This window comes from Schistocerca piceifrons, chromosome 6 (assembly GCF_021461385.2).
Source record: "Schistocerca piceifrons isolate TAMUIC-IGC-003096 chromosome 6, iqSchPice1.1, whole genome shotgun sequence".
In the NCBI taxonomy this organism is placed as follows: domain Eukaryota; kingdom Metazoa; phylum Arthropoda; class Insecta; order Orthoptera; family Acrididae; genus Schistocerca; species Schistocerca piceifrons.
Window position 1 is genome coordinate 119,357,088 of NC_060143.1, and position 27,055 is coordinate 119,384,142.

The following is a 27,055-nucleotide window of genomic DNA, read 5'->3' on the forward strand; positions in this document are numbered from 1 at the left end:
GTACTGGGAGATGAAGAAGATTGCACAGGATAGAGCAGCATGAAGAGCTGCATCAAACCAGCCTCTAGACTGGAGACCACAACAACAAACAACAACTAAGTCTACTTTGTAGAGATAATTTATGGACACCCTTTACTGTATATCCCGAGGTACCTGATTAAACTTTTTGAAATTTATTTTAATGCACAAATAATCATGGGCTTTAAATTATTTTGAAAGTGTAAATGTGTCTACTTCTTGTAAGTGTACCTACTTAGAGAGGAAAAGAGGCACTGCAATGCATGCCGGGCACAATTAGTTGTTACTGAAGTAAGGAGAAAGTAGTACAAATCCACTGCACAGAGCAAGCTTTGGCGCATTCCAGTGCCTTACACGCTCTTCCCGTAACAGAGTGGAGCGGAGGCCGTGCGTCTTGCAGGTGCGGGGCAATTTGTCAGCCGGTCCGCCGCCTCTACTGGGGCAGAGCACTTGCGCGGATCCCGTTCGCCACACGGTGGCTGCGGCGGGAACAGGTCTTCGCACTTGCTCACCTGTCACACGAGCCGACAGCAGCCGCGGCCGACAGCCGGCAGCATTCTTGCAGAGGTCGCAAAACAGAGTGCGAGGTGTGAAGCTGGCGGCGGGATCTGCCAGGCGGGAGTGGACAGGTTCCCGAGGGACCGCTTCTTGCCGGCCGGTGGTCCAGTTCTGCGAGACAGAGAGAGCAGCTGCGCGCCGGTAATGGATACAACAGGAGCCTTTTTTTCTGGGTGTGAGGCAGACCTTATCCGAGGAGCACAATGAAGTGACGCTTGTTTTCCACATCGCTCCATTGTTTTGCCTGCCGCGTACTTCCCAGCCGTGGTGGCCGCGTTGCGTGACTTCGGATGCTCTCTCAATTTGTCGCCGTGTACAAGGTGACACAAGAAACAGGATCTTATGAAGAACACAGCAAGTAGAAAAATACTGTAAAAAAACTACTGATGCCAATTTAATCAAAGTAATCAGTCCTTTAATATGCAGTTGTCCAAATGACAAACGTGCGAAAATTGCATCTTATATGTCCACCTATATCTGCGGTAATCCACTTTGCCGTTATGTTCGCCATGGTTATCTACAACTTCTCATGCGAGACGGAAATACACCGCCTTAATTCATCTAGCCTCTTTGAAAAGCTAGACTTCATTGCCGCAACGGCCTTACTGTTCAAAAAGGAATCACCCATGAATAGACCCGCTTACCTTGTAGCATGGCAATGTCGCGAATCTTGAGCCGTCACGATTACAGAACATTTCTCGCTCACCTCTCACGATCTTGCACTGGTCGATCCCACATCGGCCTGCTGGCACCGTATCTACATCTACATCTACATCCATACTCCGCAAGACACCTGACGGTGTGTGGCGGAGGGTACCTTGAATACCTCTATCAGTTCTCCCTTCAATTCCAGTCTCGTATTGTTCGTGGAAAGAAAGATTGTCGGTATGCCTCTGTGTGGGCTCTAATCTCTCTGATTTTATCCTCATGGTCTCTTCGTGAGATATACGTAGGAGGGAGCAATATACTGCTTGACCCCTCGGTGAAGGTATGTTCTCAAAACGTCAACAAAAGCCCATACTGAGCTACTGAGCGTCTCTCTTGCAGAGTCTTCCACTGGAGACTATCTATCATCTCCGTAATGCTTTCGCGATTACTAAATGAACCTGTAACGAAGCGTGCTGCTCTCCATTGGATCTTCTCTGTCTCTTCTATCAACCCTATCTGGTACAGATCTCACACCGGTGAGCAGTATTCAAGCAGTGGGCGAACAAGTCTACTGTAACCTACTTCATTTGTTTTCGGAGTGCATTTCCTTAGGATTGTTCCAGTGAATCTCTGTCTGGCATCTTCATTATCAACGATTAATTTTATATGGTCATTCCATTCTAAATCACTCCTAATGCCTACTCCCAGATAATTTATGGAATTAACTGCTTCCAGTTGCTGACCTGCTATATTGTAGCTAAATGATAAAGGATCTCTCTTTCTATGTATTCTCAGCACATTACACTTGTCTACATTGAGATTCAATTGCCATTCCTTGCACCAAGCATCAATACGTTTCAGATCGTCCTGCATTTCAGTACAATTTTCCATTGTTACAACCTCTCGATGTAGTACAGCATTATCCTCAAAAAGCCTCAGTGAACTTCCGTGAACTTCCGATGCTATCGACAAGGTCATATATATATATATATATATATATATATATATATATATATATATATATATATATATATATCACTTCGAAAGAACATCCTAACGCAAACCGTTCAGTACTCAACTCATAAAATTGTCAATCATTCTGCACTTTATTTCCAAAACACACACTGAAACATCATGACATATTAATTAGAAACGAAAGTCATTGTGATATGATTTTTAGTTTCATTAATGAACTCGGCTTGATTACCCCGTGTGAAGAATCTGCGTTCCATACCTGCACTTCGCAGGTGTAAACACAAAATACTCAATCTATTACTGTTTCCTTTCTTTCGATGGCGAAGGCACAGTAATACTGGTTTGTTGTTGCGTTATTACTATGTAGACGAAGTAGTTCATACCTTCAAATTCTTGTTCCACAGTGCAACCAACTGCTCATAGTTTCCATGACACCCTCAAAAGGAGCTCCTTTTGTTACGTCATCCTGTCATTCGAAATAAATTTGAGAAAATAATAGCTATTTGGAAGAACACCCTATTTCGTTGTTTTATGTTCAAATGAAATTCTACATTAATCCCCGCCGTCATACATATGTTTTATACGGTGTTTATGTTGTGACTTGGCAAGACAGCCAAGCCACTACGAGGTGAAGCCGAAAGGCACGCGTTAAAGCTCACGCAGGCTGGCGTGAGGTCTGGAAAATGACAAGGTCTTTATAGTAGCAAAAATAGTACGTAGCTTCTTGAGTACTTAACTTTAATCCATAATTGGTGAACATCGGTCTGACGGTACATGCACCACAAGATAAATAGCAATTGATAATGGCGCCTTGCTAGGTCGTAGCAAATGACGTAGCTGAAGGCTATGCTAACTATCGTCTCGGCAAATGAGATCGTAATTTGTCAGCGAACCATCGCTAGCAAAGTCGGCTGTACAACTGGGGCGAGTGCTAGGAAGTCTCTCTAGAACTGCCGTGTGGCGGCGCTCGGTCTGCAATCACTGATAGTGGCGACACGCGGGTCCGACGTATACTTACGGACCGCGGCCGACTTAAAGGCTACCACCTAGCAAGTGTGGTGTCTGGCGATGACACCACAGTTTATCATACTAGACATGACATGAACGTTTCGCATCATTGGCCGGGAGGCCCCTTGCGGGGCAGGTCCGGCCGCATTGGTGCAGGTCTTATTACATTCGACGCCACATTGGGCGACCTGCGCTGCGGAAGGGGATGAAATGATGATGAAGCCAGCACCACTCCCAGTCCCTGAGCGGAGAAAATCCCCGATCCAGCCGGGAATTGAACCCGGCCCCGTAGGACTGCAATCCGTCACGGTGACCTCTCAGCTATCGGGGCGGACTTTATCATACTTGTAGCTACGTACCACCGTTATGTTCACGTTGTTGAAGACTTAGCCGTTCTTTCATTTACCGTCATCTTCCAGTGCTCGTGCTTCAGACTGTCCGTGCAACAAAAACTTCTGTTTTCACTTATTTTATGAATCGACTTAATGATCTTGGTGTCGATGAGACATTAAACTCCTGTCTTCCTCCGTACTTCGTTGCTTCCATCTATGTCCAGATGGGAAAAGGAAATAGCATATCGAATTTATTTATAACACGTTTCTTCACCTTCAGAGAAGTGCATAATATATCTTTATTTCTTCTAGAAACAAGCTGTATCACGCACGCTCTGACATTTTTCTTTTTTTGATCAATATTTGTGGCCGGACGAGGTGGCCGAGTGGTTCTAGGCGCTACAATCTGGAACCGCACGACCACTACGGTCGCAGGTTCGAATCCTGCCTCAGGCATTGATGTGTGTGATGTCCTCAGGTTAGTCATGTTTAAGCAGTTCTAAGTTCTAGGGGACTGATGACCTTAGAAGTTAAGTCCCATTGTGCTGAGAGCCATTTGAACCATCAATATTTGTGAACTGCAGGTTAATAATTATTGAACTATATGAAATAAAATCGTCACAACTACTGAACGGTTTGTGTTAGGACGTTCAAACTGCACGGTTGGTCGCGGGGCATGGTGAGAACTGGTATAGTTTGGTTTAGTGACGAAGCCCACTTCCATTTCGACGGGTTCGTCAAGAAGCGAAATCGGTGCCTTTGGGGGACTGAGAATCCAAATTTTGCTATCAGGAAGCCTTTTTACCCTCATCGGGTGTCTATGTGGTGTGCAATATCCAGTCGCGGAATAATCGGTGCGATATTCCTTGATGGCACGGTGACAACCGAGCGGTACAAATGGTTCAAATGGCTCTGAGCACTATGGGACTTAACTGCTGAGGTCATCAGTCCCCTAGAACTTAGAACCAATTAAACCTAACTAACCTAAGGACATCACACACATCCATGCCCGAGGCAGGATTCGAACCTGCGACCTTAGCGGTCGTGCGGTTCCAGACTGTAGCCCCTAGAACCGCTCGGCCACCCTGACCGACCGAGCGGTACATGTAGGTTTTGGAAGATGATTTCCTCCCCATTATCCAAAGTGACCCAGATTCCGACAAGATGTGGTTCACGCAAGATGGAGCTCGACCGCATCGAAGCAGTAGAGTGTTTGATGTCCTGGAGCAGCACTTTGCGGACCACATTCTGGTTCAGGGCACCCAGAGGCCACTGGCATGGGCCTCGAGTGGCCGCCATATTCTCCGAATCTGAACACATGTGACTACCTTCTGTGCGGCCATATTAAAGACAGGGTGTACAGCAATAACCTCAAAACCATTGCTGAGCTGAAAATGGCCATTCAGGAGATCACCGAGAGCATCGATTTTCTGACACTTCAGCAGGTCATGCAGACTTTTGCTATTCGTCTGTGCCACATCATTACCACTCATGGCAGGCACGTCGAACATGTCATAACCTAAATCCAAATACCTGTAGTGACGTTTACATGTTGAATAATGTGTGTGCACGCCTTTTCTCATATAGTTCAATAATTGCTACCCTGTATCTGAGTATTTATACGATCTACGGCCAGCTACACTCAGATCAGATGTCTGCACGGAGCCACAGAAAATAAAATAAATAGCACATGTAAACACCTGTAAACAACCCCAGAATAAGACAGTCCTCGATATCTTTTAGTAACTAGTTAGCCACTCATGATTCATAAGACGGCATTACCCCTTCCTACCGACAGGTACCTTAAGTACTCAGACCAACAAGATATCCTCAGTGATCATCTCAAGCTGCAATCCAAATTATGTCTTGAAATGCAGCATTCCTACCTAAGTAGCACTCACTACACACTCGATTCTCTCATTACTTTCAGTACCCACCCATCTTATGGTTCAAATGGCCCTAAGCATTATGGGACTTAACATCTGAGGTCATCAGTCCCCTTGACTTAGAACTACTTAAACCTAACTAACCTAAGGACATCACACACATCCATGCCCGACGCAGGATTCGAACCAGCGACCGTAGCAGCAGCGCGATTCCGGACTGAAGCGCCTAGAACCGCTCTGCCACAGCGGCCGGCCCATCCATCTTACACCACAGCTGTTTTCACCAGTTTCCCTGCTGTGCTGCAACGACTCGACAAGCGCATAGCATATCTCGCAACACCAGAATGGTTAATTTGTAAGAGCAACAGGAATAACAAGCCAGGAGCGTTCCTGTTTGTTTTAAACTCACCATGCGGGATCGACTTGAAAGCCCGTTTGAGACTCTCGAAATTTTGGTTAGAATCGGCTACTCACGGCGGGTGCGGGTGTGTGCTTGCAGCTAAATCAGCCGCCAAACATGTTGTGACTAGGGAAATGACTTGAATAATCAGTTGACTGTGCCAAGTAACGAGAGAAAAACCGTCATTGTCAGTGGGTTCCTGTATTCTGCCTGTTGTATTCACTAAATGTGGCAGGAAGGGAACCCCATACCACTGATAGTAGTTACTGTTATTGAGATGGCTTGCTAGCCCACAACAATGATACAGTCTCGTCATTGTGTGACATTACGAGTGGCGACTCTACTTGGCACTATATGTAAAAGCAGAGTATTTCAGCGGTGTGTGGCTGGCAAGTTACTGTAAAGTGGGTGTGGTACGTAAATCAGAGTTGGCGCTGGGAGGTGTACCGAGGCTATTGCAGCGAACTGTGGACAGACTTGGAGGCCTACCTTTCCGGTTAAAGAGGCCCAGCGACTTGTAAATCCCTACATGGTAGCGAAGTACATATCGCCGTGTGCTTGAGGGATAATATCAAATGGCTCCAGAGCTGTCTATGTTAAAAGAGAAATCTGAATTACTGACTACTTTTTATTTTGGTATTTTTATTTACATGGGGTTTCGGCATGATAATTATCAGAATTGGCGTTTTTAATGATAGTGGGCGTCTCGTTGTCATTCCTGTCACCATACTTTTACTCTCGGGGTGAAATCTGTGTATACCAGCTGTCTGCATCCACTTTTATCCATGTGAAAGCGTGCAAATGTTTTCTAAATATTTGTATATTGTTCAACTGAGGGGTACATAGGCACCATCCCGGTATTCACCTGTTTGGCTATGGTTAATAACCTAGAAACCACATTCAGGCTGGGCAGCACACTCCAGTTTTCGTCATTACCTCACTGGTCGGATTCGATCTGGGGCTTGCACGCCTTCCCGAATTCTGGAGATGGTGCCTATCACGCGTGCCTATCCACGGTGGTATCTAAGTTCTGCACTGATAACACTAGAAATGCCTCCAGACATACTACCAAAAATGTAAAGACAGTTTCAATTTCACCGCAGCGGCACGAGTTCACTGAAATTATTGCAATGTGGATGAAATCATTATTAAAAATTTTATTAATACTTACACTAAAATGATTTAGGAAGTCACAGAAAGTCCACCACTAGCAGAGGCGGGTGAAACTTCGACAATGCCAGCCACTCGTGCTGCCGAAACGTTAGAAAAATCGTCAGACGACCGTCGGCTGATGAACCCGAGACAGAAGCCAACAGGTAGTTCCCCAACAAGTGGCCACGAATGTCTTAACGATTATGTGTAGAAAATATTGTGTACGTCCTCTATTGCGTTTGACCAGATCTACGTTGTTCCTCTCGGAATGCTGGCTTTTCCCTGTGGCACACTCTCTATGTGTGGTTGAGTGTCGTATTTTTTAAATGGATAAAACTCTGCCAGTACTTTTAACGCCAACGAACTGTTCACGCACGTTGCGTTAACAACGTTTGACAACCTGGTGATGATTTAAGATCGACACTAGGGAAAAATAATAAAAATTATTAGAGTAGCAGCTTTACTTCTCTGAATCACTTAAGAGCTGTGGAGCACTGGCTGTACAAAGTATTGCACAAGCGCTGGGCAACTGCACAAGTGGATGACCTCCATGTAACATTCAACAAGCAGAATTAGTGCTGTTTGCGGATGATACTAGAATTGTAATAAATCCCATTAGGAAGAAGAGCACAGAATAGATTTTAATGATTTTTTCAAAGAATCATTAAGTGCTGTCCGCCCCCGGTAGCTGAGTGGTCAGCGAGACAGAATGCCAATCCCAAGGGCCCGGGTTCGATTCCCTGTTTGGTCGGAGATTTTCTCCGCTCAGGGACTGAGTGTTGCGTTATCCCAATCGTCGTCATTTCATCCCCATCGACGCGCAAGTCGCCGAAGTGGTGTCAAATCGAAAGACTTGCCCGGTGAATGGTCTATCCGACGGGAGGCCCTAATCACATGACATTTACATTTTATTTATTAAGTGCTTGTCTGAACTCTATACATTTTCAGAAAATACTATATACAGTGCCATACAACAAGTAGAGCCATACGATCAGAAGGTGTTGTACACGAACAGGATCAATAAATAGTACAGAACGCTTTTAATTTTTGGGGATGAAATATTGAACTGGAAGGAGCATATCATTGAGCTTCCCAAACAATTAAGTTCAGCTTCTTTTGGTCTTCGTATAATTGCTGGTCTTAGAAGCAAACGGATCAGTCTCCTGACACATTTTGTATTTTTCCACACACTCATGTCTTACGGAATAGTTTTCTACAGTAAGAAAGTAATGATTGCACAGAAGCGGCCATTAGGATTAATCTGTGGTGCTCACCCCGTCATGTAGGTACTTCTTCAAGTAGCTAGGCATTTTAACTGCACCTTCACTACACACATATTCACTCATGAAATTCATCATAAACATTCTATAACAATATAAGGACAGTGATGCCCGTACCTAGAACACTACCGAGCGAGGTGGCGCAGTGGTTAGACACTGGACTCGCATTCAGGTGGACGACGGTTCAATCCCGCGTCCGGCCATCCTGATTTAGGTTTTCCGTGATTTCCCTAAATCACTCCAGGCAAATGCTGGGATGGTTCCTCTGAAAGGGCACGGCCGACTTCCTTCCACATCCTTCCCTAAACCGATCAGACCGATGACCACGCTGTCTGGTCTCCTTCCCCAAACCAACTAACCAACCAACCAACCTAGAACACTATACGAAAAATATGACATTTATTACCCACTATTAAAACTGTTAGTGGCTCATAAACGATTTTAATAAGCAGCAACAAAAAGTTTTGATCATTTGCCCAATTACACATAAACAACATCGCACCACGAAGGAATTATTCGAATGCGCTGGAAATCGGCAGATGTGATGCACATGTACGGACAAACAAATGATTGCAGTTTCTGAAAAATTTGATAATGTATTCAAGGGAAAAAGCTTCACAAATTGAGCAAGTCAGTAACTCAATGGTGCTCCTCTGGCCCTTATGCAAGCAGTTATTCGTCTTGGCACTGATCGACGGAGTTGTTGGATGTCCTCCTGAGGGATGTTGTGCCAAATTCTGTCCAACTGGTACGTCAGAGTCCCAAGCTGCTTCGAAGACTGCCTGTAATGCTCCAAACGTTCTCAGTTGAGGAGAGATCCGGCAACCTTGCTGGCCAAGCTAGGGTTTGGCAAACACGAAGACAAGCAGTAGAAACTCTCTCCGTGTGCGGGTGGGCATTATCTTGCTGAAATATAAGCCCAAGATGTCTTCCCATGAGGGGTAACAAAACTGGTCGTAGAATATCGTCGACATATCGCTGTGCTGCAAGGGTGCCGCAGATGACAGTCTAAAGGGTCTTGTTATGAAGGGCAATGGCACTACAGATCATCAATCCCGGTTCTCCGGCCGCATGGTGGGCGACAGCTGGGTTGACAGCCCATATCTGTCTCGGACGTCTCCATACGCATCTTCGTTGATCATTGGGACTCAGTTCAAAGCGGGACTCACCCCTAAAAAGTCACTAAAAACTCAATGAGTCGAAGTACGATTACGAAGTTTTATGATATAAGAAAGAGTTTTCAGCTCCGCGACAATCTAACCAGCGGGCGATAGGGTGTAGTATGCTCTCAGAGTCCATCAACTTTTTGACAGGAAAAGTTTTATAATTGTAAACTAATTCTATATTACGGTGTATGTAAATAAATGCATCGTATTGACATCCTGTGACCTACACTGGTGGAAAAAATTCGCAGCACAATAATTTTATAGAACGCCTGGATCAGGAGTTGTTGTGGAGAGCGCTTCAGAGAGAACTTACAGTTTATCGTTGATAATTTTATTGATCATGCCGTTGTAGGGGCGGTAACACCAACTTGCCAGGTATATGCTGGGGGTGTCATGCTAAGAAAACTGGTGCCAGAGACAGTGATTCTCGTGACATTGTCCTGAAGGTCTTGTCACAAAATTACTTTGTGCAGGTAATTAGAGAACCAACTCGGGAAGGTAATATTTTACTTCTTAGGCCTCCTAGCAACAAACAGACCTGAACTTTCGAATCAGTTAACTTAGAGGACGTCATCAGTGAGCACAAGCCTGTGACAGCAACTATGACTACGGGTATTACTAGCAATGATAAAAAAAGTTCGGAAAATGATAGCAAGCATGCAAACTGCACAGTATCTGAGTAGACGGCATGAAATATCCAGTGCTGAGGACGAAGGTTTGGAGCACAAACAGGAAAAATTCAAGAGCATCGTTCAATATATTTTAGACAGGTATGTTCCGAGCAAGGTCTTAAGCAAAGACACACAGTGGTTTTATAGCCGTGTTAGAAAACTACTAAGTAAATAAAAGAGAATATCATCACAGATTCAAGAGAAGTCAAAACCAGGCTGACAAACAAAAGCCGAACAAAACGAAAATCAGTGATAGAGGAAGTCAACGAATATCTGAAAGTAAAAGTTTGTCAAACTATCTGAGTAAAAATGCTAAGAGTTTCCGTCTTACATAGATCAGTAAGCGGTTCGAAATCCTCTATTGATTCACACAGTGACCTTTCTGGCTGCGAAACGGAAGATAACAGAGAGAAGACCGAATGACTGAATTCAGTCTTTCGAAACTGTTTCACCGTGTAAGATCGTAACACGGTCCTTCGTGTCTACTATCGTACGAAAGCCAAAATGGCAGATATTGAGATAAACGATTGCCGAAAATAAAAGCAACTCAATCGCTTAGTAGTGGAAAGGCATCAGAACCAGGTGAGACACGTGTAAGACTCTACAAAGATTATGCGAAAGAACTTGATCCCCCTGGAGCAAAGAGGAGTACCCAGCGACTGGAAGAAGGCGCAGATCATTTTCGTTTTTAAGAAGGACCGTAGGACACAAGCTAATACTTGTAGGCCTATTCGTTGACCTTAGTCTGTTGTAGAATTATGAAATATGTTTTATGGTGTTCTTGGAGAACAAAACTCTCTATATTTCGCATACAGAGATCTTGCGAAACTCAACTCGAGCTTTTCCTCCATGAGATCCGTAGCGCTGTAGACAACGGCGCTCAAGTTCATTCACTTCAGGAAGGCTAGTGAAAAAAATACTAGCTTACCGATTACCAGAACAGATTTATGACTGAAATCAAGACTTCCTTGCACATAGAACTCAACACGTCACTCGTAACAGAACAAGGTCGGCTGATCTAAAGGTGATTTCCAGACTGCCCCAAAGAAGTGTGATAGGAACTTACTGTTTACAATCTATATATATGATCTAGTAGAAAGCGTCAAAGCTCTTTAAGACTGAAACTTCCTGGCAGATTAAAACTGTGTGCCCGACCGTGACTCGAACTCGGGACCTTTGCCTTTCGCGGGCAAGTGCTCTACCATCTTTTTTTTTTTTTCGCCTTTCGCGGGCAAGCGCTCTACCAACTTTTTTTTTCTTTTTTTCTTTCTAATGAAATGCATCCTCTGCCAAAAAGAAAGAAAACAAAAGAATTTAAAACAAATCACAAATTGAAAGGAACAGGGATGTTGTTTTTATTTATTTATTTATTTATTTTCAATAAAGATCACTCTGTTAAAAGGAACATATAGACCATTTCATCGTATAGTATGTGCATTACATAGTGAGTGGTGAGAGAAGCGTGAGGTTCATCATCAGCTGTCAAATGTGCACACCGACTGCACCCGGCACATCCCAACTGCGTGGGGGGTCAAGGAAGACTGTCTGAAGATAGTTGGCAAAGGTTTTCCGATAGTGTGACCATCTATGAACCTCATTGTGGGCTTGCTGCAAGAAATACCAAAAGTCAAGTCGCGACGTGGCAGTATCCCCATAGAGGTACGCGATCGTCCAACCTTTGATCCAGATGATCGACTGTGATTTAGTCACCGGAAAGTAGTCACTCTCCGGATGTAAGAAGGAAGCAGGTGTAATATGTTGCGGGTTCACACGGAGGTAGCAAGCCACCATCTGTCTTCCTAGGAGCCAGACGTCCTCCACCGCGATACAAGTTAAGCGGTGATGGTCATCATCCACTTGGTGACATTTCGGGCATAGTGGAGTGTCCACTGGTCCAATTGCATGGAGCCGTTGGTGGGTGTTGAACTTGCCACAGGCGACAGAGAACCACAGCGCCCGAACGAAGGTAGGAAAGAATTTTTGGTGCACATGTCTCCAAATCTTCGGCCAATGCAACCTGGGGTGTTTCAGTTCAATTACATTACAACTTATCCGTCGTAGCAGCCAAGCATAAAAATCCTTCGCGCATGACGGTCTCGTGCGCGGAAGCTCGTCTCTGATATAACTAAGTTCCACGATAAATGTTGAGACATGCGCAAAATGTGGCGTAATGTTGCCCACCGCCACCGGAGGTGTGAGGGACGCTGGAACCAGGAGATCCAATAGGCGGGATGTAAGGGAATAACGCCCGCTACGCCATTGCTTATACATTGTGGCTAGAAGGAGCGTCGTCGCACGGCAGTGAACATTCGTAAGTCCGAGTCCCCCCTTGTCCGTAGGGAGCGTGAGCGTTTCGTATCGCACCTTGAGGGGCGATCCAATCATCACGAAATAGCCTAGTGCTGATTGAAGTCGACGTCCGAGCGTGAGTGGTAGGGGCAGGATCTGCGAAATATGCACCATTCGAGAAACCACATAAGTGTTCAGGTACTCGACTCGCTGCAAAGGATCAAGGCGCCGTAGGAGATGTTGTCGGACCATGGTACGTGTTGTCTGTAAAATACGTCGGTAGTTAACTGCTGCAGTATGTTTTACAGATGAGGTAAAGTCTATGCCGAGATAGCGGAATCGTTGCACATAAGGAAACGGACTGATTTCTTCCGGCGTAAGGCCCCTTCCCACCAGCATTGCCGCCGATTTGTTCATGTTCACTGCACCACTACCCGCCGTCACACTGTGGTCCAACAACAGTTCAAGGACCGTCTTCACCTCTTCCTCAGAACGAACGAGCAGCAGGAGGTCGTCCGCATAGGCACGACATTTGAAGGTGTAGCCCCGTAGTTCCATCCCAGAAAGAGAATTGGTGAGCCTCCCAATCAATGGTTCCAACGCTATCCCGAACAGCAGCATCGAAAGAGGGCAGGCCTGGCGAATGGATCGTCAAATTTGAATGGGCCCTGCTATACGCCCATTAACCTGTACCAATGATTGTGCGCCCCAGTAAATCCTTCTAATGAGACCAGTAAAACGGTCTGGAAAACCCATTTGTTCCAGTACAGCATACAGATAGTTGTGGCGCACCTTATCAAAAGCACTGTCAAAATCAACCGCCACCATCGCCGCTTTAAGCCGGCACTCCTCCGCCAGCGCTATCACATCACGGCATTCGCCAGTAGCTGTTTGCACATTCACCGATCCACCCGGTGTCGTCTGTTCCGGAGAGAGAACGCTACGAATTAACATACGACATCGGGACGCTAGCAACCGTGCAAAGATCTTATAGTCGGCATTAAACAGGGTGATGGGGCGATAATGTGTGACCGTAATTCCTGGCTTCGGTTTATGTACTGGCACCAGGAGGCCTTCCATAAAAGCCGGTGGAATAGGCGCATAGGAATTTAACATCTCGTTGTACATTTCCGTCCATCGCGGTGCCATTTCGTTGCGAAATTCGCGATAGAATTCAGCAGGAAGCCCGTCAATGCCTGGGGACCGATTCAACGCACCTTGTGCGATCGCATCATGTACTTCCTCACAGCTAATGGCTTCCAGTAAGGTTCCCGCGGCTTCCACCGTCAGTGTACGGGAGACGGACGTGGCTATACGGTCGAGGTCATCGAAAGAGGCTACTTCTTCCCGATAGATGTGTTGGTAATGGTCGACGAATGCAGAGACGATGTCCGCTTGACGCGTCACTCTTCGGTCTTCGCGGGCGATTAACTCCCGTACCAAAACGCGTCGTCGGTGCTTTCGTTCAATCACGACGTGGTGCATGGAAGGAATCTCGTGCCTTATCGTATCGTGACATCTGGCGCGCACCATGGTTCCCTGAAGATGTTTCCGAGCTAAAGCCACTAGTTTAGCTTTTATCCTTTTTCGTTCCTTCCAGATGTCCTGTCCCGGCGCGCCATCATCCAGGTCGCGCAATGCTGCAAAATAAAAGTCGGTGGTACGGCGGCGCCATTCTGCCATTTCCCTGCTATATGAGATGAACGTACGGCGAAGCGCCGGTTTAGCACAAGTCAGCCACCAATCAAGCATCGTCGCATACCTTCCAACCCTTCGCTCGCACATCGTCCATGTCTCAAGAATCCGTTGACGGCATTCAAGATCATGTAGATGTTGAATGTTTAGTTTCCACGGGGCCTTACTGTTCCACACCTCTCTACGGCGAAGAAGCACCGTACACATGTAAGCGCTGTGATCGGAAAATGCCAATGGCCAGCGTTCCGCGTTCTGGACATCATTTGCATGAGCCCGTGAGATATAAATGCGATCTAATCTGCTCGCCGAATAACGTGTCACATAGGTGTATCCCGGTGCAGCTCCATGTCGTAATTCCATCGTGTCACTAAGTACAAGGTCGTTGACAACGATTCGCAACTCCTGGCTGATGTTTGCTTGCGGCCATTGGTCTTTCTGGCTGAGAACACAGTTGAAATCTCCACCAATTATTACACATTCAGAACGTCCATGGAATAGTGGAGCAATGTCTTCTGCATAAAATCCCGCCCTTTCCCGCCGCCGATTGTTTCCCGACGGTGCATAAAGATTGATGATGCGTGTCCCAAACGTCGTGAAAGCCATTCCCCTGGCCGACGGAAGATAACACACGTTTTCCACTGGGAAGCCATCTCGCACGTAAACTGCCACCCCACTCCCATTATGATCTCCATGTGACGAATAGGATTGGTAGCCTGCGATGTATGGGAGTGCAGCTATGTGGACTTCCTGCAGCAAAGCAATATCCACATCAGATGCCCAAACCGTTTCCTTCAATAGGTGTATTTTGGCCGGTGAACGCACGTCATTGATATTTAATGTTGCAATACGGTTCGCATGGCGTTGAATCCCACTCTGTCGATGCGCAACAACATCTCCCTGCACCGGCGCCGGGGGCTGAGTTAGAAGACGTTCTCTCGCCCCTCTCCCTTCACCTTCAGCAATTATTAGGCTGTCTTCGTGAGTGCCGGCTGCCTCTGTATGACGTCCGGCGCCTCCTCAATATCGTCATACCACATCTTTGCAGGCAGTGATATATTCGTGTCCATTGCCACATCATCTGCGTCTGGAGCGCCAACTGGTTGTGCTTCCTCTTCAGCATCACCACGTCCCGGTACCGGCAATGTGACAGGCCGCTGCGGGTCTGATCGAACGGTTTCCATTGTCTCATCCTGTTTCGTAGAGGCTGTTGTGTCGTCTTGGTCCACAGGTACATCGTCGTCGGGGCAAGGGGAGTCATCCCGAGGAGATGTCGTGCGACGCCGCCGTTTCCTCCTTTTCGGGGAACGCTGTTTGCGTGATCTTCCGTCCGTGTCCTCAGATTGCAGGGAATCACGGCTGCCCGACAGAAAAGCATCCGTAGGAACTGGAAGTGTTTCGAGTCCCATCGTTGAACTTGGCGGGAGTTCGGTCGAAACTAATGATGTCGTCTCAGAGTGCGTTTCAGACGGAACAGCATCCGTAGTGGCTGCAACTGCTTCTTGTACTATCGGTGTGCTTGGTGGGAGTTCGGTCTCATCTAATGTTGTCGCCGTAGATTGTATGCTCGACGGAGCAGCATGCTTGTCATCCCGACGTCTGCTACAAGGTTTCGGAGAGTGCCATCTTGATCTTCCACCGGGGCTGTGTCCTTTCGGTCATCAGCGGACGCAGTGAGGGCTTTGGCATAGGTGATCGGTAGTACTGTCATCGCCGGCGACGGCTCCCGCACATCTGAAGGCAGTTGCGTAATCCGCCGTTGCAGACAGTTCGACCTGAGGTGTCCCTCCTGGCCACATCCAGAACATGTACGTGGTTGACCATCGTAAATCACCACCGCCCGACAACCACCAATTGTCAGATAGGACGGTACATGCTTCTGAAGATCAATAGTGATCTGCCGCACTCCGTTAAGAACGGGGTATGTGGCGAATTGTGTTCAGCGTTCTGCTGTGTGACCATGTACTGTGCCGTATGGCTTAAAAGCCTCGATAACTTTGTCAGCCGGGAGCTCAAATGGCAGCTCAAAAACACGTATTGTCCGTATACCCAGACCAGCATGTTCTACAGTTACCGTGCCGACATTCCCGTCACTATGGCAAAATCGGAAACCTGCTTTTGTCGCCTGTAGAATTCTCTCACAGGCCGCGTCATTTACCATCTTAACATACACCGTGGGACTAACGATGGATAGGTGAATTCCGATAATATCGTTTGGCGGTATCTTGACGTCCTCTCGAATGAATCGTTCCACTGCTAAAGCCTTTGGTCGTTCGTAGTCTTTGCAGAAATTGAATCGTAGTGTAGTTTTCCTGTACTTGTTCGCCATGATCGTAGTTACTAGCCCGCTTGCAGACTAAGTCCACAAGTAAACAAACACTCGCACACGCCGCACAGGCGGAAGTATCGGACCTCCGCTTCGCACGGCCGCTAGCGCCGAACTGTCCCCTGAGCTACCGAAGCACGACTCACGCCCGGTCCTCACAGCTTTACTTCTGCCAGTATCTCGTCTCCTACCTTCCAAACTTTACAGAAGCTCTCCTGCGAACCTCTTTAAGTCTCTTTAAGACTGTTCGCAGATGATGATTGGTCTACAAGAAAGTAGCAAAGGCAAAAGACAGCAACCATCCGGAGAATGGCCTCCAGAGGATTGACGAATGGTGCAGGCAGTTACAGTTGACCCTAAACGTAAATAAATATAACATGTCTTACATACATAAGACAAGAAATCCACTACTGCTTAACTTCGCGACTGATGACAAATTGCTGTAAACACTATCTACCGTAAAATACCTGTTAGTAGCTATCCAGTGTGGCCTTAAATGGAATGACCACATAAAACAATTAGTGGGAAAAGCAGATGCCAGACTGAGAGTCATAGGAAGAATTTTAAGGAAATGTAGGTTGAGAGGTGGCATGAGCCCCCTCTCATATTTCTATCTTACGATTCTCCTCTCTAATTGCATGCGGTGGAAAGTTGCTATTCCTTCACACGCGGACTTCCCACGCAGCGTCTCTCGTCACCCAGGTGGTCCGGTGACAGGCGGGCTATACTGATCTCGAGAGGGTTAAGCCGACGTGTGTGAGGCAGTCGAGTGAATGCTTTCCAGACGCCGACATTGTCAAGAGACACGCCCGCCGGGGCCTGAAGTAGCGGCTGGACTAGAGGTTCCGTTACTTCACAGAAACTTAGCGAAAACACTTTCTGGCGGGCTACCAGCGAGGCGTGGGAATGACTTGTGTACCCAGGCAGTTGTGGCGGGAAAATTCCCGCGCGTTCTGCAAAATAGTAACTGTGATTGGCTTGCTCAGGGCATAGCTCCGTGACGTAGCAAAATCAGCGCAGAAATTGGCGCCAAGGATCTCCATTGGTGGAATGGTAGTGCTCCGGCAATGGTGTGGAATTTTCCGCTGGTTTTCGAGTTGCTGATTGGAACGTTTAACCACGGCCACTGTCTTGGGGGCGGGAATGTTCTGTGTTCGGCCTGTATAGGTGCTCTTGTGAGGAGTCGGCTCTCGCCTTTCGGTCGAGGACGTCGAAGCAACCAGCCCTCGCCTCCGGTATGCCAGATCGTGTTCTGGCAGTTAAGAAAACAGTTTGGTAATGTATGTCCGCAGCACCGGCAGATAGGGATTTTCCTAGGTGATAATCAGAGCCCAGCAGAGTGCGCCTGTTCATCTTTTTCTAACTTTGTTCTGTCTTGAGTAGCAGCAATTAATGTTGGGTTAGCTGTGTGTCTCTCTTAAGAGTTGAGTGGCAAGGAATTGGCTCCACATACCACTTCGTCATAAACCTCACAATCTAGTTTAGGGTCAACTTCACCTTCACAGCGTTTTTTTGTGTATCCAATTTGAGCCAATTTGATGTATTAGAAATGTTTCATGTGTTTTTGTTTATTATTTTGTGTTTAGTCTCAATAAATCATATTGTTATTTTGGACAGAACTTTCATTCTGTTAATCGGTAGAGCAACCCATCATTTATCACTTCGTTAGTGAAACCTTCCTTTATTTAACTTATTTATCAAATTAAATTATTGCAGGTGCCAAACTCTTTTCTACTCCACTTGCAGGGTTGATTACAGTCAGTTCGCGTATACTTTTTAATCCTTGTGCAACAGCAAAAGTCGGAGTTAGAATAGGGGGGACTTAGAGCATCATTTACATGTGTAGATTCTAGAATTTGGTGTTAAATACACTGCTAGCCCCGGCACCTCGCAAGGTCATCCACGGAAGAAATGGCATACAAAGAACTTGTTCGGCCGATTCTTGAGTGTTGTTCCCCTATCGCGGACCCTTACCAACTTTCCGGGAAGAATCGCGCAACATATTACTTCCTCCCACATAAGTATCCCGAAATGACCACGACGAGAAATGATGATTAATACAAAGGCTTACCGATAATCATTCTTCCTACTTGCCACTCGCGAGTGGAACAGGAAAGAGCGAAACCCGAAGAAACCCTTGCCACACATCGGTACATGGCTTGCAGAGTATGATGTAAACAAATAGACTTTCACAACACGTTGTGACATTCATGTAAATATTATTCTATTTCTTCTTTCTGAGTAATGTTTACTGAACATTCTTTCTCTTTTTCTTTCAAAACAGAAATGAGGTAATCTACAAAAATGTCACACTACAAAGTGGAAATGAGAACGAGACAGAGATTTTTCGTGATTGTTTGAAAAGTAGTCGTGTAATAAATGTGTAGCTGCTTGTACCTTGACTTCAGTGACTAGAAATTAATCACAATTGTTCGTAATAAAAGTTCAAAACAATATATGAATTATACGAATCGACGACGGCAGCAAATGAGTAGCGAATTACTTTCTGGCATGGTCGGAAGTATTGCCGTACTTCCTCAATGTCTGTTACCCACAGGAATTTTTCCTCGAAGCTCTGATTGTGAGACGATTTGGCGTCGCTAAATTGGAACATCTTTGCCTGTGACACTTATTCGGTGGTTATATCTTAGCAACTATTACTTCAACTGTCTGCAGGAAAAGGACAAATGAACAGGTTACGTTTGAAGCACTCTGGGTACACGTGTTACTGGCAGTATTTGCGACACACAATGTTGTACTGAATAAACGGTAAGTGTGGTTGAATACTAAAACCTTTAAAGTATTGTAATTTTCGTTTTATAAATTCAGAGACCTATTTTTTGTTGTACAGTGACATTTATTTCCTAGATGCGTATAACCCTTTGTTTTTAAGACATTTTAGTTGCTTTTTATTTTATTTTTGTTTGTTACTCGTCTATTCAGTCAAACTCTGCGGTTCATCTAATATGGTCGTAGTTTACAGTTCACATGCCACGCTCTTTTACGAAAATTCAGCGCACAGTCGCGTAGGGATGTCTGGATTTTCTTGTTGTCACCATTCTGTTTAATTTAAGTAAATGAGTTGAATCACTTCAATACTTATTTAGGAAGAGTTTCACATTTATAGAACGAGATGGAAACAACAGATGTAAAGTAAACAAATAGAAGTTTTGAGTAAGATCGTCAATGTTCTCAAACTATATATCTGAAGTTCTGTCAACATTAACGTTGAAGGGTTCTGATCATTTATTTAACGAAAAATTTGATGTCGAAACAAGAAAATCAAAACATTTCGACGAATCTATTCCGACTTTTCGTAAGAGATGTGGAAGTACGCCCTTCAATCTATAAACATATGAGGAGATACGCAGAGTTTGGCAAAAGAGAACAACCCAGTTCGCAATTTCAAAATTGTAACTCTTTTTACCGTTCCTTACTAGAAGCGGGATGTTGAAGATTGTCCTGTGGACGGCGTCAAATAATAGTTCTAATAAGTTACAAACGTTTACAGTCATCAGTCCATAAATGTGCGAGCATGTGTTTATTTGTGAACATATAACACTGCAGAGGTATATACAAAGGAAGTGTTGAATGGATAACACATTTCCGTTTACATATACGTCTGTAATATTCCATCAACGTCGTTATGTGGGTGGTTGGGTGGGAACTGGGGATAGAGAATGATCTTATCTTTTTAAAGGCATTTAATTAGATGTTTTAGTTCCTTTGTTATTTATCTTCAGACTCCGAAGTCTAGAGAAGAGTGGGTGGATGTCGATGTCTGTACGGAATTTCCACAAAATAAGTTCAAAATATTTGTTCTATTTCTATGGGAGCATGTCACTTTCGAATAGTTGTTACAGATCTCTTACATATAAAGGCTATGTATTTAATGTGTATAGATGGTGGTTAACGGTTGTTTTTCTTTTATGTAGATCTACAATATTAAGAAATATCCAATAAAAATAAAGGTATGCTGAGCATACATAATTTATAGGTTTTAACAACTACGGTATTAGAAAGTGACATGCGCCCATAACAACAGAAATATTTCCACCATATTTATGGAAATTACATGTAGTGATATTTGCAGCCATGAACGATATTTAAATCTACATAAGAGCAAAGATCTATATGGGATAGTGTTCCATTAAAGAAATTCTGTAAAATAATTTATAACCCTCCTACCGCACTTTATGCACACGATTTTGCAACAACCGCTCAAAAATAACTTGAGCCGATAATAATGAAAAAAATAATTCCAATTTATAGTGTGATAGTTATATGCAGTCTTATTTACAACATAGCTACAAAGATGTATGTAGCATAATATATTGTTAACGATTCTCCTCTAAGATAAGTTATTATTCTCGTGAAATATCTTGGGATATGACTTGTTTTTACGTTAACTTCATAAGTGATACTAACGCAGTGAAAATATAGCACCCTCGTTTTAAATACTTTAAAATGCCCCAACGTCGAAATTGTATAATTGTACATCAGATAAAGAAAATATCAGGTGAAGGCATCAGAAAATCATTTAAGAAATTCGTCACCGTTTCAGACCATGTTTTAGTGAAGATTAGACAATGATATCATTTGTTAACATCGAAGCTTGGCGTATTCTTGTCGAACTCGCCCGTATTGGGGTAATGAATTAGTGCTTTCGTGTCATTTTAATCTTTATAGTATTTGATTTAATTGTCATAAGCTGCAAACGTTGCACGAAAGAATGGTATTGTTGCTAGTTTTGTTCACTCACAAGAGAGCCGAAATACCTGAAAGCAAGAAAATATTTACGTTTCGCAACTGATGGACAAAAACAAATAAGAAAAGCCTAAACAATTCAGAAATAGAAACGTAAGTAGGTAAATGATTTTTGATGAAAACTGCTTGAAATGTGAAAAGGTCAGAACTGTTTAACGAGAAAACTGATTCTCAATGTTTTTAGCGTTTAGAAAGAAAACAAGATACAAATAATGAAGTAATAAGGCGACACTGTAAATATTTGGACGACACTTTTCCTATTCTTGCAGTATCCAGTTTATCACGCGACTTTTGTCAAAATGGTCTGATATGAATTTTGCTTTGGTCATTATCACTGCTTGTTCCTGCACTCATTCTTTTCCCTTTATACCGTATACTGTTGATGATAGGACGGTCGCCGAATGCTCGTTGTCGCCACCCCGTTAACACCCGGCACGTAATTTGTGTTCCCCCAACTGTCTGCGTCTCGTGTTAACCATGTGAAAGAGTGCAAACATTTCTAAATGTCTGAGAATCGTATACGTGAGACAGGATGTGAGTGTCAGCGCGGTATTTACCTAATCGGTTGTTGGAAACTGCTTCCAAACCACATTAAGCAGACTGGTCCAAATCGTTAAGTGATTTTATGGTCTAGAGCTTTCAAAAAATCGCAGGAGAAATACCTACAGACTTCAAGAAGAATATAATAATTCCAGTACCAAAGAAAGCAGATGTAGTCGGTGTGAAAATACCGAACTATCAGTTTAATAAGTCATGGTTGTAAAATACTAACACGAATTCTTCACAAACGAACGGAAAAAGTGGAAGAAGCTGACCTCGGGGAAGATCAATTTGGATTCCGTAGAAATATTGGAACACGTGAGGCGGTAATGACCCTACGACTTATCTTAGAAGATAGGTTAAGGAACGGCGAACCTACGTTTCTAGCATTTTTAGAATTAGAGAATGCCTTTGACAATGTGGAGTGGAATACTCTCTTTCAAGTTCTGATGCTGGCAGGTGTGAAATACAGGGAGCTAAAGGCTATTTACAATTTCTACAAAAACCTACTGGCAGTTATAAGAGTCGAGGGGCAGTGGTTCAGAAGGGAATGAGACAGGGTTGTAACCCTACCCCCGATGTTATTCAGTCTGCATATTGAGCAAGCAGTAAAGGAAAAAAAGAAAAAGTTGGAGTAGGAATTAAAATCCATGGAGAATAAATAAAAATTGTGAGGTTTGCGGCGACACTGTAATTCTGTTAGAGACAGAAAAGGACATTGAAGAGCAGCTAAACAAAATAGACAGTGTCTTGAAAGGAGGATGTAAGATGAACATCAACAAAAGCAAAACTAGGATAATGGAATATAGTCGAATTAATTCAGGTGGTGCTGAGGGAATTAAATTAGGAAATGGGATACTTAAAGCAATAGATGAAGTTTGCTGTTTGGGAAGCAAATTAAATGATGATGGTGGAAGTAGAGAGGATATAAAATGTAGACTGGCTACGGCAAGGAAAGCGTTTCTGGAGAAGAGAAATTTATTAACATCGAGTATCGATTTACATGTTAGGAAGTCTTTTCTGAAAGGATATGTATAGAGTGTAACTATCTATGGAAGTGAAATATTGACGATAAACAGTTTGGACAAGAAGAGAATAGAAGCTTTGGAAATGTGGTGCTACAGAAAAATGCTGAATATTAAATGGTTAGATCGCGTAACTAATGAGGAGTTACTGAATAGGAATTTGTGGCACAACTTGACAACAAAAAGGTATCGGCTGGTATGACATGTTCAGAGGCATCAAGGGATCATCAGTTTAGTATTGGAGGTAAGCGTGGAGGGTAAAAATCGAAGAGGGAGACCAAGAGATGAATACACTAAGCAGATTCAGAAGAATGTAAGTTGCAGTAGTTATTCGGAGATGAAGAGGGTTGCACAGGATAGCGTAGTATGGAGAGCTTCATCAAAGCAGTCTCTGCACTGAAGGCCACAATAACAACAGCAACCTGAACACGGAAATGACGGTCAAAACTTTAAATGCGTATTTTTTTACATTGGTTCGCATGATTTAAAAAAAAAAGAAAAAACTGCAAGTTAAAATTGCATTTGTTTCTGATTTAATAAAAGAGACACTTGTAAATTTGACGTAAACCTCAAACTACAATGCACTTTTCATAATGTTTGCTTTTATTTTGAATTAAAGCCAACAAAATTTAACGACCAAAGTTTATTTACATAGTATTTTGCGTGTATACTTTTGTTTATCTTTGAATATTTGCAGTAAAATTTTTTTGCAATAAATATTAATATATGAGCTTAAAATTAGACTCCGATACCGGATAACCCCCTTAGACTGGCGAGCGGATTAGATATGAGGGCGGCCGGACTTCTGCTGTTCCGGAAGAGTCGTGCTGACACCTGCGGCTACCGGAATTTGTTGTTCGTTCTCACACTCTGCTGCTGTATTTTGGATCTTTCACTAAGAAATCATCTCTACGTCAATGTCACTTTCGTTGCTCGGGTGCCAAACTGCGCAACAGGTAACTTTCACAACACATCCAGTTTTAATATTTTGTATGTGGCTTGAACAGCAACCATAGCATGAAATCTTCGTGCTGAAATAGCAAACAGGCAATCAGCTGCAAAGTGGAAGGTTTATTTAAAGCCTTCTTTTTATAGTTTAAATGAACCGTCATTTTGCAAGTGACTGCCTGTTTATTATTGCTCCACGACCAGCCAGTTTCGTCGCTGACGTGTAAACGGAAAAGACTACTCGTGAGGTGCCAGATCCCGTACACGAATGAAACGTGGTGCTGCAGTGGGCTCACTTGCCGCGAGTGGTCGATCGAGATAAGAAAGATGCTCGCTTAAGTGGGGCATAGAGCGGTCGGTGCGCGGGACTAATTAGCTAACGTTGACGTGAAGCTCTATGAGTTTCGTGACGTCACTTCCTGCTATTTCACGTTCGGGAGCCATTTCGTCACCTGAAAAACAAAATAAATTCTGCCATATTTCTGCAACGTGTCAAGTGAAGTAGAACCAATAAGAAGCAAGGACGTTCCCTACGTCACAGGCAGAAACCTTAAGGACCGCAGAAAGCAAGACGCCATACTGTACTCATCATATGGCATCATATTTTGGGGTAAGCGTTTCCTCTCACTAAGAGAAAAAGTATTCATTTCATAAAAGCATGTAATCAGAATAATAGCTGGAGCACATCCAAGATCACCTTGCAGACATTTATTTATAGAACTTCGGATATTCACAGTAGCTTCGCAAGACATACATTCACTTATAATATTTGTTATTGGCAACGCATCCCAATTCAAAACAAAAGCGAAGTGCGTAACTACAACACTAGAAGAAAGGATTATCATTACTATTCTGTGTTAAAACTGACTTTGGCACAGAAAGAGATGAATTATGCTGCCACAAAAATCTTTAGTCATTTGCCAATCAACATTAAAAGTGTGACAGATAGCCAACCAATATTTAGAAACAAACTAAAAGAATCTTTGAATGACAATGCACTCTATTCAATGGATGAATTTTTAGACATAAAGTAGTAACTCATATATATATATATATACCAGATTTAAGACAACAGCACACTGAAGATTAAGACTAAACTTCTTAGCATCACGGTAGCTCAGCGTGTGCGGTCGGAGGATTCGGTGCCTTCAGTAATAATAATAATAATAATAATAATAATACATAAAAGTGAATGGAGTATTCAACGATGAAATTGAGTGGGTGTCGTGTGACGTCCGCCCAGACCAAATACCGAGAACAATAAAGAACAACATGAAACGGAAGAAAAACCTAGTGAGAAAGGGCACAATCTTGCAGAACTGAGGTTAGTACGAGTGGGATTCGATTGCTGTTGTGTCTATTTTCTTTCCTTTAATTTTTCATCTTCGCGTTTTATAACAATTTGTCAGCCTTCCTTAAGAAATGAAGAGGAATAATTTCTGAAAAAAATGGTTCAAATGGCTCTGAGCACTATGGGACTTAACATCTGTGGTCATCAGTCCCCTAGAACTTAGAACTACTTAAACCTAACTAACCTAAGGACATCACACACATCCATGCCCGAGGCACGATTCGAACCTGCGACCGTAACAGTCGCGCGGTTCCGGACTGAGAGCCTAGAACCGCTAGACCACCGCGGCCGGCAATAATTTCTGAAATTCTTGATGTTAGGTAAATGTAATGCGTTCTCTGTCACGAGTGAGTTAGTTCGATTTGGTGAACTTTTAAAGAGTCAACGACCTTGCCGCAGTGGTAACACCGGTTCCCATCAGATCACCGAAGTTGAGCGCTGTCGGGCTGGGCTAGCACTTGGATGGGTGACTATCCGGTCTGCCGAGCGCTATTGGCAAGCGGAGTGCACTCAGCCCTTGTGAGGCAAACTGAGCAGCTACTTGATTGAGAAGTAGCGGCTCCGGTCTCGTAAACTGACATACGGCCGGGAGTGCGGTGTGCTGACCAAATGCCCCTCCATATCCGCGTCTAGTGACGCCTGTGAGCTGAGGATGATATGGCGGCCGGTCGGTTCAGTTGGCTTTCCAAGGCCTGTTCGCACGGAGTTTAGTGTTTTCAGTTTTATAACTTTTAAATGCTCATGTCCTTACTGACTGGACATGTAATTTTCCTTTTTTGTCTTATTACATGTTCAAGGATACTTACGTTTTTATTAACGTTTACTGCAGACAGAACGACATGACTAGTATGACGACGAGGGAGGAAATACGTGTTTTAGTAGAGCTGACGTAGGAATTTCAGGCGCATGTGTTTTAGCGAACAAACTGTGTTGATTGCTAGGGAAATAAAGCGGGCAATTGCCGTTGTGGAGTGCTGAGAACAGAAATTCACGTTAGCCAGCTTGTGCCGTGTGCAGGAGGCGTCGTGTCTCGCGACGTTGGACATCGCGTCTGCGTGCACGTGCACGTTAGTGGCCTCGTCCGGTGTGCTGACAGCTCGAGGATACGCACGCCGCAGCTGTTACGCTACTGCCTCGAGACTCGACACGTACTGTCCCACAGGGTGCTGTAAGTCCCAGCGGCTTACGTGATGGGGTTTGTTTTGCTGGGGGCTCCTTCTGCCGCAGACAGCGGCCGGACCGCCGCGCAGCCTCCATCACTGACCTTCCCCACGGCGCGGCCCGCCGCGCCAGGCCGGGCCGTTGACTCCTGTGAGGCGGGGGTGGGGGTGGCGGCGGGGGCGGTGGGGCCGGGGGCAGGGTAAGGCACGGGCTCCGCCCCCACTCCGGGCGCCCGCATTGGCCAGCTGCACACGGCGGCCGCATTCCGGTCTCCCACGAGATGCCTCACGTGCGTCACAACACACACACACACACACACACACACACACACACACACACATAAAATGTGTATCGGAGCTTCCCAGTCTTGACAACAACCTTCAGAAGCACGAAACTCGGCTAAGAATTTTAAGGGTATACGGAACGCCCTATGCTTACAATGTTAAATTGAGCTGAAAGTTAGGAACATTTTCTCATTTGTTATTAGGACGATACTCTTTATTTTTTCACAGAACTCAGAGATATGTTCTGCTTTTATGCTGAATTATTAATTTTGAAAAAATAATGTATAGTTTTTCAGATATTTTATTTTTTGTAAATGTTAAAAAGTTGTACATTTTAACAAGTATTTTAAAATTTACATCCATTAATACAAAATAATTCCACATATCTTTTAATTCAGATATATTAGAAGGTCTTAAGGAACAACTACAGAAAATTTCATCTTTCTACTATAAATAGGCCCTGAGAAAATGTACCTCATACACAAAAAAACTCAAGTTACGGGAAATTAGCTTCAAAGTTTTTACTTCAGTGCAAGCCTGCTCCATAGCTTGTATCATCAGAATCGTCCAACAGCTTC

General features: G+C 44.2%; 1 protein-coding gene across 1 annotated transcript; it reads right to left on the reverse strand.

Moving 5' to 3' along the window:
- Positions 1–15,043: 15,043 nt before the first annotated feature.
- On the reverse strand, positions 15,044–26,431 carry LOC124803175 (serine/threonine-protein phosphatase 6 regulatory subunit 1-like). Its single transcript, XM_047264358.1, has 2 exons — positions 26,220–26,431; positions 15,044–15,434 (listed from the first exon to the last, which is right to left on the reverse strand). The coding sequence occupies exons 1-2, from the start codon at positions 26,429–26,431 to the stop codon at positions 15,044–15,046; spliced, it is 603 nt and encodes a 200-aa protein (XP_047120314.1).
- Between the last annotated feature and the right edge of the window lie 624 nt (positions 26,432–27,055).